The sequence below is a fragment of the Schistocerca americana genome, chromosome 3, assembly GCF_021461395.2.
Source record: "Schistocerca americana isolate TAMUIC-IGC-003095 chromosome 3, iqSchAmer2.1, whole genome shotgun sequence".
In the NCBI taxonomy this organism is placed as follows: Eukaryota; Metazoa; Arthropoda; class Insecta; order Orthoptera; family Acrididae; genus Schistocerca; species Schistocerca americana.
This window is the reverse complement of record NC_060121.1, coordinates 255,405,941-255,419,615: the sequence shown is the minus strand read 5'-3', so window position 1 is coordinate 255,419,615 and position 13,675 is coordinate 255,405,941. Positions and strand designations below refer to the sequence as shown.

General features: G+C 40.8%; 1 protein-coding gene across 1 annotated transcript in view; it reads right to left on the bottom strand.

Annotated features, from left to right (window-relative positions):
• The window catches only part of LOC124606003 (dynein beta chain, ciliary), an 809,537-nt gene that overhangs the window by 116,700 nt on the left and 679,162 nt on the right, over positions 1 to 13,675 (bottom strand). Inside the window, exon 72 of the mRNA XM_047137965.1 lies at positions 221 to 353. Coding sequence (XP_046993921.1) covers positions 221 to 353 — 133 coding nt within the window. The remainder of the gene's footprint in view (positions 1 to 220; positions 354 to 13,675) is intronic.

The following is a 13,675-nucleotide window of genomic DNA, read 5'->3' as shown; positions in this document are numbered from 1 at the left end:
CCTAGTGACATCTATCTTGAAACACATTGATCTCAAGAATTTTCAAGAATACATTTCACATCCTTGTTGTATGTATGTATACTACTAATTGAACAGAGGTAGTAATTGGTACAACACAATAGAGTTGACTGTATTATTAGTTTTATCATAATATAATGCAGAGGAAATTGCATTCTCTTGTTTGTCACAATGATATAAATGTTTGTATGAGTTTTCTTACCTTCAGGGGATTAACACCAGGTGACAATATAAAAAATATGGGTGTAGAAGGACTAGATTCTTCAAATGACTTAGCAAATTCTATTGTTCTTCCTTCCACATACTTGGCGCCAAGCTTTTCTTCAATGAATGCTCTGCATGAAGAGAACATATAGGAAGTAATGTGTAAAAGACAATAGAGATGAACTTTCTTTACCTTTTACCTCAAAAACATTTGTTCTGGGATATATAAATACTGCAGAAGGAGTACACTTAATACTCCAGAAAAACTGTTATTATTTTGGTAGACTATAGCAAAAAAACATTCTCACTGCAAAAATTATTGCACCATCAAGAATTATTAAAAATCATGGAGGTTGTGCGACAAATAACAAATACAGTGTAAACACAGAAATAGAATTTTAATCAATAATGAGGCAGAAATGTTGGCCAATTATAGACTTTGAACTATCCTTTAAAGTCACTGGAAGATAATTTATTTATGTTGGTTAAGAAAAAGAGTGGACATAATACCAATGCTTACGTGACTGTCATGTTTTGTTCCCTACAGTGTGTTTAGTTTTGTTCTTGTGATACAGTCTCTGCTTTTTGTTATGAGGGTGAGACTTCATTCATGTAAAATGGATGTCATTAATGCCACAACATTTCTATTTGGAAGTTTATGGTTTAAACAATCAAAAACTTTCACAAGGTCACAGAACACATGAACACGAAGATGTTTCTTCCTTGACTCAGTCAGGAATCAATTTCCGAGACCCTGTAGGGCTTTCTCTGTGGAGAATCTTTGATGAAAGCCTGAACTGAGAGGCATTTTACAAGCTATGTAAAATGAAACCTACCATAGATTACATTTCCAAATGGAGCTGAATGGATCTGTAATTAAAGGTGGTTTGCTTATCTCCAGTTGTTTAGGTAGATGTTACTAAAGCATATTTAATTGTCAGGAAATATGCTGTGAGTCACTGACAGAAACAAAACATAGCTACATCACATATGGGCAAAATTTTGATACTCATGATCATAGCCACTAGCATTACTACCTATAAGGACCTGATGAAATCTGCAATTTCTTTGGTTTTGCATGTCTGAAACTAATTTCTGCTGGTGATGCATATCGTGTCTGCTAAAGTAAGTCTACTACATTTGTATTTGGTGAGATACTGAAAAGCCATGGATGGGATACAAACAACAAAAGGAGTGAATGTAATCACTAACTATTTAGTTGTGGTGTTGAGTGCAGGTGTAACATTACAACAGATAGCCACAGCAGCATAGACATATTTTATGCTTCTCATAATCAAGCACATTTTTGGGTCTTGTATATCCATTGGACATATTGATGTCTCAATTGGTACAATGCATACACCAGGTGAGGTCATTAAGTGTGGGGCACCAGATCATGAGGATAAACAACAGCAGAAGATTTAAGGATTGCTGTGGATATCTCAGACTCACTTGTCTCAGTTCACTGGTGTGCACTATATGCTCACTAGTAAACTTATAAAGTGATCTCGTGATACTTGATTATTTTCAGGACACTGATTAAGACACTGTTATATCCAGTCATTGACATTTGGCTTTTACATGGACGTATCTTATTTCTCTAATGCAGTGCCGTCTCTGTTCTCCATTGGTAGGCATGTTGTGCCCATTGTGAGTGCACCAACTGTTTGTGCATGCACCAAGGAGTGGTTATTATTTGAGTGCTTCCCAGTCTTGAAAACCTACAGTGTTCTCCAGCAGTAAAATTTCAGTTATTCACTAAATCTCCAAAGTATTTTAATTGCCATTAGGTACATGTTTTTGGTTTGTTTAGTTCAAGAAGAGTAGGATCTATTATATTCTGTGATTTGTTTGTACTTAATTGGTGTTCAATGAAACCCGTGATAACAAGAATTGTTTGGAACTACAGCCTACACCAAGCCATAATAGCACTTATCAGGCCACTTTGTTGAGGACAGCCAAGATGAACAAGTAGTTTTTTTGAGATCTGTAAGCATCAGCTTGATTAGCAGCATTATCTCATACAGAAGCTGATGTATCTTGCATGTCTACAATTGCTTCTGGCAATCTTGGCTTTCCTGCCATTTAATGAGCCCAATAGGACTGTGAAGCATACCAGAAGCATTTAGCACGTTATTTCCAGGCAAGTGACTTTCAATGGCCTGAGAGGCCACATTTTGTACTATCCACTTTTTTATTATCTACGAACCTGCGGCTCTATTATCATGGGCAAAAAAAATTGGCCTCTCTGTCTGAACCATCAGTGCGACCCCTAAATACTATTAACTCACTTTCAAGTGAAAATTTTGCAACAAAAATTCATTTATTAGCTGCTCTTTGCTAAAAGAGCAGCTAATAAATGAATTTTTGTTGTTTTCTCCAACATTGTAAGGTAAATAAGATAACTTGTGAGATAATTATGCATCATGAATTGTGGACCTGGGTATAAAATACAAATTTACATGTTCTTTTGGAAAATCACATGCAGAATCATTAATGACATGTTGATCAGATTTTCACAAAACATTGTGACATGTGCTAGGCATTTAGACAGTCAGCTCATTCTTTAGCGAACTTTTGGATATTGCCAGGTCTGCTAACATTTCACAGGCAGTTCAAGCTATTTTTTCCATTCAACATAATACATTACAGCTGTCATTTGACTGGTTGGGCATAATTCTCACAGCTAGACTTAACTACCCATATCATTATGTTATCTGGCAGCAATGTTTCCCAAAATCATACAGCAGATGTTTGTTAGAGACAACCAAGCCAGCAATGTTTGAGTGCACTTCTGTAAATAAATTTAATTACAGATGCTAGAGTAGCACCACGCCACTTTACATTGGTTCACAGCACTCCAATATGATATAGGGGCCAGAGCCTCCATTACTCCTCAGCCTATATATCTCCAGCTGGGGTCTCCACCCTTAAAATCAGGAGCTTACTCTCACCATGAAATTCTATTACTAGACAAGGTAGTTCTGTATTTAACACATAAAGACATTAACCAGAACCCTTATTTTGTCTGAAGTGGCAAAACTTCCAGTGGAAAATATTTTTGGCCTCAATGTGATACAGCATTTGGGTTTGATATCTAACACTCGGTTCAGGCGAGTTGTAACAGCATCCTACATGTGGAATTGGATTCTTTGTATCACCAATGTAGTCCCTTGTTTTGTACAGATCTAGGAAAGGCTTCTAATTTTTCCACTCACACTGCATTAAAAGAGTAGGCAGTGAAAAATTTTTCAAACCCTATCCAGTATCTTTAGCCTTGTGGGTTGAAGTTAAAGTAGAACTGGATCACACAGAGCAGTTACAAGTTCTGTACCAGATTCATTGTAGCACATGGACATCACCTTTAAACAGAGCAAAGTCAACGTTGAAGTATCAATAATTATTGAAAGGATAGATTGCTACTTATGTAGAGATGGCATGTTGAGTTGCAGAAAGGCACAACAAAAAGACTGTTACACACTAAGCTTTTGGCCAAAGCTTTCTTCAAAAAATAAATGAAAACACATATGCACACACACATTCATTCAAGCACACACACCTCATGCACAAATGACCACTATCTAAAGCTCCTCAGGCCAGACTTCAGCTGTTGCATTGAAAGAAAGCAGCAATACGGAGGGGAGCAGGGAAAGGGGAGGGATAGCAGGGTATGGCTGGAGCAGGACAGGGTTGCGAGATGCAGTGTCAGAAGTCTGAGGTTGAGAGGGGAGAGGGGGGGGGGAGGAATGGAAAAAAGGAAGAGGATGAGGAAAGGGGAAAGACCGGTGAGGTGTTGTCAGAGAGCAGTGCATAATGGCAGTGAGGGAATGTAAGTTGGGAGACAGAGGAGGTGGAAACTGTTGGGTGGAGGGATGGAGGGTGTGAGGCTGGGGTAATTTCAGGAGTGGAGAATGTAAGGATACTTGACACCTGCACAGCTAGGAAAAGCTGGTGGTGGAGGCAAGGATCCAGAAGGCCCAGGTTGTGAAGCACCATTTAAATCAAGCATGTTATGTTCAGCTGCATGTTGTGCAACAGCATGGTCCACTTTGCTCTTGGCCACAGCTTTGCAGTAGCCATTCATCCTGATTGATAGCTAGTTGATATTCATAGAAATATAAAAACTATATATAAAAACAAAGATGAGGTGACTTACCGAACAAAAGCGCTGGCAGGTCGATAGACACACAAACAAACACAAACACACACACAAAATTCAAGCTTTCGCAACAAACTGTTGCCTCATCAGGAAAGAGGGAAGGAGAGGGGAAGACGAAAGGAAGTGGGTTTTAAGGGAGAGGGTAAGGAGTCATTCCAATCCCGGGAGCGGAAAGACTTACCTTAGGGGGAAAAAAGGACAGGTATACACTCGCACACACGCACATATCCATCCACACATACAGACACAAGCAGACATATTTAAAGACAAACTCTTTGTCTTTAAATATGTCTGCTTGTGTCTGTATGTGTGGATGGATATGTGCGTGTGTGCGAGTGTATACCTGTCCTTTTTTCCCCCTAAGGTAAGTCTTTCCGCTCCCGGGATTGGAATGACTCCTTACCCTCTCCCTTAAAACCCACTTCCTTTCGTCTTCCCCTCTCCTTCCCTCTTTCCTGATGAGGCAACAGTTTGTTGCGAAAGCTTGAATTTTGTGTGTGTGTTTGTGTTTGTTTGTGTGTCTATCGACCTGCCAGCGCTTTTGTTCGGTAAGTCACCTCATCTTTGTTTTTATATATATTTTTTCCCACGTGGAATGTTTCCTTCCATTATATAGAAATATAAAAACTGGGTGATGATTGCAGCAGATATAGTATATGACATGGCTACTTTCACAGGTGGCCTGACCTCTGATACGGCAAGATAAGCCTGTGACAGGACTGGAATAGAAATAGCTGAATGCATGGATTGGGCAGGTCTTGCACCTGGGTTTTCCACAGGGATATGATCCCTGTTGCAAGGGAATAGGACTGGTAGTGTCATAGGGATGAACTAGGATGCTATGGAAATTGGGTGGGTGGCAGAACACCAGTAGGAGGATTGGAAAGGACCTAGGGTAGAATATCCCTCATTTCAGGGCATGATCACAAATAATCAAAGCCCTGATGAAGGACGTGGTTCAGTTGCCCCAGTTCGGGATGGTATTGGTTAACAAAGGGGACACTCATTTGCATGTGGTCCTTGGGGGTGATGGGAGGATTGGGGATGTGTGTTGATGTGGCAGGGTAAATCAGTCTGTGGACTAAGTCTCTTTGTGAGGCCTTCAGCATACAGCACAAGGGAGTTCTTTGCAGACACATTGTACCTGAATGGCTAAGCTGTATGGGAGGAATTTTTTTGGTGTGGAAGGGATGACAGGTGCCAAAATGCAAGTACTGTTGGTGGTTTTCATGTGGACAGGAGTGTGGATGGATTGCTTGGCCTGAGATAGTGATCACCTACTCAAGTGAATCTATGTGTGTTTTCATTTTTTTTTATGAAGAAGGCTTTGGCCAAAAGTTTAGTGTGTAACAGTCTTTTCATTGTGCCTATCTGCAACTCAATGCACTGTCTTTACGGTGAGTAGCAATCTGTACTTTTCATAATTGGACATCACCTATAGTAATTGTTCATATACCAGATTGTGTGTTCAAGAAAACAGCGAACACTCAGTCAATTGTGACTCATACCTTCTTCCAAATTCTGATGAATTATTTTCAAAATTGGTAGGAGGTCAGAATTTCTCTGAGGTCCATCATTTATAAGCTTATTTTCATCTTTCTTTTGACGATGCTTCTAAAGCCATTTTGGTAATAAATACTCCTTATGGATTTTTATTAGTACTTTTTGGTGTTGATAGTGCAGCAAACTGTTGTCTACTCAATGCATCAATCATCTGGATGATATAGTACTGACACGAAGGGATCAGCAGGAGCATATATAGAATCTCCAGCAAGTATTTTTAGTCCTATTGAAAGCCAGACGGAAGTGTAACTCATCAAAATGCTCATTCTTCCAGCCTTTATTGAGTATGTATGTTGTATTCCTATCCAGGAAGGCCTCAAAACAATGTCAGAGAATGATGCAGTCATTTCTCATGTCAGAGAATGTGGCAGTTATTTCTCACTTTCCAATACCAAATAATGTAAGGATCTTCATGTTTTTATTGGCAAAGTTGTGTATGATGCCTGATTCCCCCCACTCCAAAACTGTGACAAAAGCCCATTCTCTGAATCATCTGTAGAGAAAAGGGACCCTTTTACATTGGTCTGCAGATTGTCCACAAGCATTTCTTAAGCTGAAGCAATGCTTCCAAACTGCTCCATGCCTAACATTATATCAGCTTCAATTAACACTTCTGTTAGCGGTGGATGCAATCACTACATGACATTGGGATTGTTCAGTAACAGAAGTGCTTGGCTGGTTCAGAAATAACTATTGCATTTGCCTCTAAGGTGCTGACCAAGGCACAAGGAAATTATTCACAGATAGAGAAAAAGCACTGGCAATTAAATTTGCTACCCAGAAGTTATTCATTTTCCTGCAACAAATTTCATTTGCTCATTGATCATAAGCCATTGGTGTCCATATTTGGCTGTAAATCAAATTTACCTAAATGGGCATCTCAGAGGTTTCCGATGTTGGGCTCTTTCCTTATAAAATCACCAATATTCCATTCACTGCCATATGTCAGCTTACCATGTGAATGCCAACATGCTGTCAAGATTCCCTACAATTTTAATGAAGAATTTGATAAACAAGAGACTGTTTTCACATCAACTCACAATCAGAGTAGTTAGTGGAAGAGATTCCCATCATTTCTAGGTATTTTGCAGCAGCCACACATAAGGATCCACTCTAGAGACAGGTTTGCCAGTTCGTACAAACAAGCTAGGCACATGTCCTTCCTTTGGCAGCTTCCTTGGAACTTTGTTGTTCTTTCGGCCTTCATATTCTCAAAAGCATCCCACTGTTATTCAATCAAGATGACTGCTAGTGTCAAGTAGTCATTCCACAGGTTCTGTGATACCATATATTGCAAGTCTTGTATCATTCTCAGGGGTATTTCCAGACTGATGAACCTTGCATGACAACATGTGTATTGGGCACGTGTAGAAGAGGATATTAATCAAGTGGCTCAAAAATGTTGGGCTAATCAGTTGTAGTAATCAGCACCACACCACATCTGTGCATCATGGCCTGCATGTACTCAGCTGTATGACTGGGTGCTAGTGGTAAATTCTGATAGATGCTTATCTTCATTTCCCATATGTAATAAAAATGCAACAAACCATGAACTGCGAATAGCCCTAGGGCTTCCAAAACTATTTTTTCTATTGAAGAAGCCCACAAACTCTTGTTATAGACAATGGTAAACAGTTAACTTCCACAACTTTCTACAGTTTTCAGAATAGAACTAAACGTACTACCACATCTCTCTTTCACCCTGCATCTAATGGCATTGCAGATGTCTTGTGAGTTCGTTTGAGACACAGATGAAAAATTCCACTCTTACTGATCATGCACTGATCTCTCTTTTATCCTCATGCCAGTCAATATTGTTCCCAGATCAAAGCCTGGTGGAACTTTTGCAAGGAATCCTCATTGTAACAATAATTAAATCAATACCCTAAGCTGCCCACATGCATTTATATACATCAACAGGGACAATCGCAAATGTATGTCCCGACCAGGACAGAGGATAGTGCGACTGCAGGGATTTATTTCTTGCATACACCCCTTGAGACCCACATTCCCAACTTAATGTCCACACACTACATTCGTAGCGATCCTGCCCATTACACTCGTTAATCATGCAGACAATCTTACTGAGTCCCGTAAGAGTTGGGGCAATGCATGTGGATACGCACAGAAGAAGGTCAATGGCTGGTTAGCCTTAACTATATGAAGATGGTATCTGTTATTTCGGACATCTTTATAAAATCATCATTGTTCCTTGCTAGATTTGCTGCAGTCCCCATTACTACAAGAAAAAGAAGAAGAAGCTACCATTTTAAAGTTTGCATACCCATCTGGGCATGTACGTTGGGACATATGTCTGGCTTAATATGTAGCTCCATCTTTGACCAGCATTTGCCAGAATTTTAAATTCATACAACTGACTTGTTTTAAATACTCACAAAGAGAAACAGATTTTCTGCCATCCTGGAAATTAACATAATACATGTGGGCTATGTCCCCAATATTTAATTATGACACTTAGTTTATCCAAATTTCCACTGGTTTAATTTGACATACTTTTCCCTGATTTCCCAAACAATATTTGAATTTATTAGAGTAAGTGGAATTCTGGCAATGCTGCTGTGCCGTTTTGGGGGAGCTGCACTTTAAGTGACTCCACGATGCCCAACTTGAATGGAGTACCTACACGGCATTTACATCAGCATCATGAGGCACACTGCAAAATGCTTTCTACTTCTATTAAAAAGGCAGTCTTCATTAGCAGTGCAACCAGCTCTGTTTGCACTATCTGGGGCAAGCTCTGTCCTCAGATCTGCCACACTGGCAGCAGCAGCCTGCAATGTCCACTCCATGAACTGGCAAAAGCAGACATAGGGTCCAGTTCAAAGACAATATCCTATATCCCTGGTGTTGGACTCCTGGCATTCCCATCACAATGTCATCCATCACCCTTTGGGTCAGGACCCAGACAACACACAGAAGGATCTCTGATCTGAACCAGGTTTAATCTCAGACTCACAGTAAACTCAGAAACTAGTGGCTTTTGTGTCTGTGCCTGATACAAATATGGAATCCCTAAACAAAGCCAAGTTCATTGTGGGACAAACACAGAATGAATTTCAATAATGATAACCAATGTATCCAGTTCTACAGCCAGGTTGGTTTCAAAATAGCAAATGGGTGAGATTTCAAAGAGCTCATTCAGAATACTATTCTGAGCCATGGTGGCTTGCTCAGCTTGTTGCTGTGTGTGGCTAAGTCCACAAGACATGCTTTCTGTGTCTCTCACAGTGCCCTTCACTCCTGAGCTGCATTGTCTTAAGAGCCACTATGACACCATTCACTGGAGGGATTATTAAATACTCCCCCTTGATATTGGCATGTAGGGCCAAAAATGGTCAATGGTAGAGGTGGAGGACACTTGGAATAGCAGAACTCACCACTGGCATATCACCACGAGCTCAGGGCCAACACCCCGCCTCCCCCTGCCACAAGGCCCAGTGACTGCCCAGGGACTGCAGGGGAGGAGGATACAAGAATGTGCCATGTTAATAGACTGCTTTGGTACCAATGGAATGAGGGAAAAGGGCACAGAGGATGGAATGTTTCCCAAACCTTGAACCCCTCATCTACCCTTTGGCAATGGAGAAGAGGGAAGGTGTGTCAACTGCAGTTGTGGTTGGAGCTGGTTTTGGTGACAGGTCAGGTGGACATGAACAACTGTGACGTCAAAGAGCTAATGGTCCCTGTGGCCTACAATGACCCCTTGGTCCACCCTACATGCCAGCTGGATGTGCATGCTCAGGCATACGTGCCCCTCATGTAGGTAGGCTTGTACAAAGGATGGGCACACTGCATGGAATGCTGAAATCTAACTGAGTGTGATGCCAGGGCCCTCACAGGATTTTGGCTGGACTGACCCCATCCACGGGAATGGATCTATATGTCACGAAAAAACTATGCAAGGCATCCTTGGTTGATGATGTCTGCAAGGCCTTCTGCATCCATCCAGTCTCCATGTTCAAGAGCAGAAATACATTGTTCATGCAATACAGGTCTCCATAATCTCTCTTTTATTAGTTATTTGAATAAATTTGTGTTCCTCATAATTCATTATTACAAATAAGCTGTTAAAAGAACTCAGGAGATGTTAACTATATCAAACTAGGCTAAAAAAAAGACAAGTTACATATTTCATACAACTGAAAGTCCAGTTAGGAATATCAACATTGTAGGAAAAGACAGATTGCTACTTACTGTAAAGAAGACACATCAAGTTGCACACAGGCACAATTAAAAGACATTGACATAAGCTATCAGCCACAGCCTTCATCTGTAAAAGACAGACACACACACACACACACACATGCACACACACACACACACACACACACACACACACACACACACACACACAAGCAAGCACTCCTCATGCACATACAACCACCAACTCCAGCATCTCGGGCTGGAATACAACATCACAAGGGAAGCAAGCAGCAATTTGGAAGGGAAGGGGAAGGGGAAGGGGAAGGGGAAAAGGGAAAGGGGAAGGGGAAGGGATAGTAGTGTACGAATGGGGAGAGAGACAAACACTGTCTGGTGGAATGTGCTGGGACTAGACTGCCAACAGACGCAGTGACAGGAGGCTGTGGGGCAGGGAGGTGGGAAAAAAAGCAGCAAAAAAGAAGAGGAGAGGGGAAAGGTAGGCGGATGCATTGGCAGAAGGCTGCAAATACACAGGGTGGGAGATGAGAGTAGAGAGAAGATGAGAGGACAGATGGGGTGGAAACAGATATATGCTGCAAAATAAGAGAAGATTGGATATCACTATTAAGTATTTTTTATTGAAGTTAAGTGGAACTAAGTAAGGAGGATTTTCTTATTTTTGACATGCACTGGTGTACCTGAAGTCTGCTGCCTGCACCTACAATTTAAATGTAAGAAAGGAAGTTCAATTTGCCAAAAATCATACAAGCACAACATTTCTAATAATGCCATTGTAATATACTTTAAATTAATTTTTCTTTCCATTCATATACATTCATATAGCAATGTTAGTATTATTGTGTATTTTTTTATTATTACAACACATGGCCTATAAAAATGTTGGCACAGGAGGGTGCCATGCTGGTGCCCATGGCTGTACCGCTGATTGGTTTATATACCTTCCCTTCAAATGAGAAGTAGCTGTGGGTCAGGAGAAAGTTAGTAAGGTATATGAGGAATGAGGGAGTGGGTTTGGAGTCTAAAGGACACTGGGAAAGCTTCCCATGTCAAAGACACCAACCACTTCCTCCACCTACTTTCCACCATCCCCAGACCTTTACTTCCTGGGTCCCTACTCATCACCGTTGATGCCACCACCCAATACACCAACATCCCTCATGCCCATTATCTTACTGCACTGAACACTACTTTTCCCAACGTGAAGGAAGTGGTGGGTATTTTTGATATGTGAGGCTTTTCCAACATCCTCCAGACTCCAAACCCACTACCTCATTCCTAGTACACCTTACTAACCTTATCCTAACCAACAACTACCATATTTACTCGAATCTAAGCTGCACTCGAATCTAAGCCGCACCTGAAAAATGAGACTCGAAATCAAGGAAAAAAAATTTTCTCGAATCTAAGCCGCACCTGAAATTTGAGACTTGAAATTCAAGGGGAGAGTAAAGTTTTAGGCTGCATCTCCAAATCGAAACAAAGTTGGCCCATTGTAATATGAGACACAATTTAGGACGAATGAATGACGATACAGCTACAGTAGTTTGGTTCGCGTAGTAAGCTTAGCAGTTAAGCTTTGCCAGGTAGCCATTGCTATGCGTCAGGTGCTCCGTCCATATTTATACGGGTACCCTTCCTTTTTCATGTGCTTCGTCTGGTTTGGATTGATTGCTTATTTTTCTTTGATCTGATAAGTGCCGTTCTCTTTGTTATAGGTGTTTACGTCACTCTAAGCTGAAAATGCATTACTGTACTGTGTCATGCACTGTTTGTCGCATTCTGATAATCAGTGTTTATGACCTGTCCCGCTCGCGGCATGGCTTGCTTTTGTGCGCGCTACCGCCGCTTACAGTTAAAAAATAAATAAAAATTAGAGGAGTCGTCTCATTAGCGAAACAATGACAAGAGACTGCTATTTGTTGTTACTTACACTGCTGTTTTCTTTGATAATGATCAACAAGAACCAAATAATAGACTGCGTATGATAGAAAATGTTCTGATCGAGAGTTTAGCGAAAATTTTTCTCCGTTTGAAAATCTTTGCAGACGCCTCTTTAGTATATAACATTCTCCACAGAAATTAGTCATCTTAGATTTAAAAATCTAGTCAATTCACGTGCTTCATTTCTGACTGTATCACTATTAGGCATAAGAATAATACGAATATAAACATGAAATGAAATGTATATTCTTCCGCATTTGCTGTTATCTCACTCTAGTTTCGTAGTTTATTAAGCAGACAGGATTTAAATGAGATAGCAGCAAACACGAAACAATACATGGCAAAATGTCTATATACGTATTATTCTTATGGTGAAGAGAATACTGCATGTGATTCACAATTCATAAAAGTTCCTATTAGCAACCATCTCTTCTCATAGGTAGAAAAAATTCAGAACGTAGAGTTGGCCATATTGACAAACATCCCAAACAGTCTTGCCAGTCGGATTTTCGTAGTACAGTACATTGAAATGTTGCTACATTCGAAGATGAACAATACGGAATTTGTATTTACTTCATTGGATAATGTATGAAAATGCAGTGATCGAAACTTGGGGCGGAGAAAAAATCTCGTCTTCCACCGTTTTTTATTTTTTTATTTATTTATTTATTTACTGACGCAGAGGTTTTGGCGCCAGTATTTATCTTTGTGCCTGAAAAGCATGCCTGTGAATCGCTACATATATTCGACGGCAGAAGTTAGTTGCGGCGGCACCTACCAACATTTTTCAGAACTTCCGCTTACTTTGCACTCGATTCTAAGCCGCAGGCGGTTTTTTGGATTACAAAAACCGGAAAAAAAGTGTGGCTTCGATTCGAGTAAATACAGTACTTCTCATTTGATGGGAAGGTATATATTTATATTTATTTATAAACAAATCCATGCCAGAGCCATGGGCACCCACATGGCACCTTCCTATTCCAACCTTTTTATGGGCCATCTAAAGGAGACTTTCCTAGCCTCCCAAAATACAAAACGCCTAGTCTGGTTCAAGTTCAATGATGATACCTTCATTATCTGGACTTGGGGCCAAGACACCCTGTCTTTGTTTCTTCCCAATCTCAACACCTTCTCACCCATCAGCTTCATGTCAGCCTCCTTAACCCAGTGTGCTACCTTCGTAGATGTTGACCTCCTCTTCTTGATGACACCATCTGTGCCTCTGTCCACGTTAAACCCACCAACCACCAACAGTACCTGCATTTTGACAACTGCCATTTGTTTGACACCAAAACATCGCACCCATATAGCCTGGCTACCTGGGGGTGGTGTATCTGCAGTGACAAAAACAAAGGCAAAGGTCCTGAGTTCCAATACACAATTTTAATCCATCAAGAAGTTTCAAAAACTCCCTTGTTCAGTATGCTGGGGGTCTCACAAAGGCCTTCACAGACAAGCACTATCCCCCAAACATAGTCTCCAAACAGATCTCTTGCACCATTTCAACCTCACACCCACAATCCTCCCGCCACCCCCAAGAACCAGCCACAAAGGAGTGTCCCCTTCATCACCCAGTACCACCCAGGACTGGAACCACTGAACCAC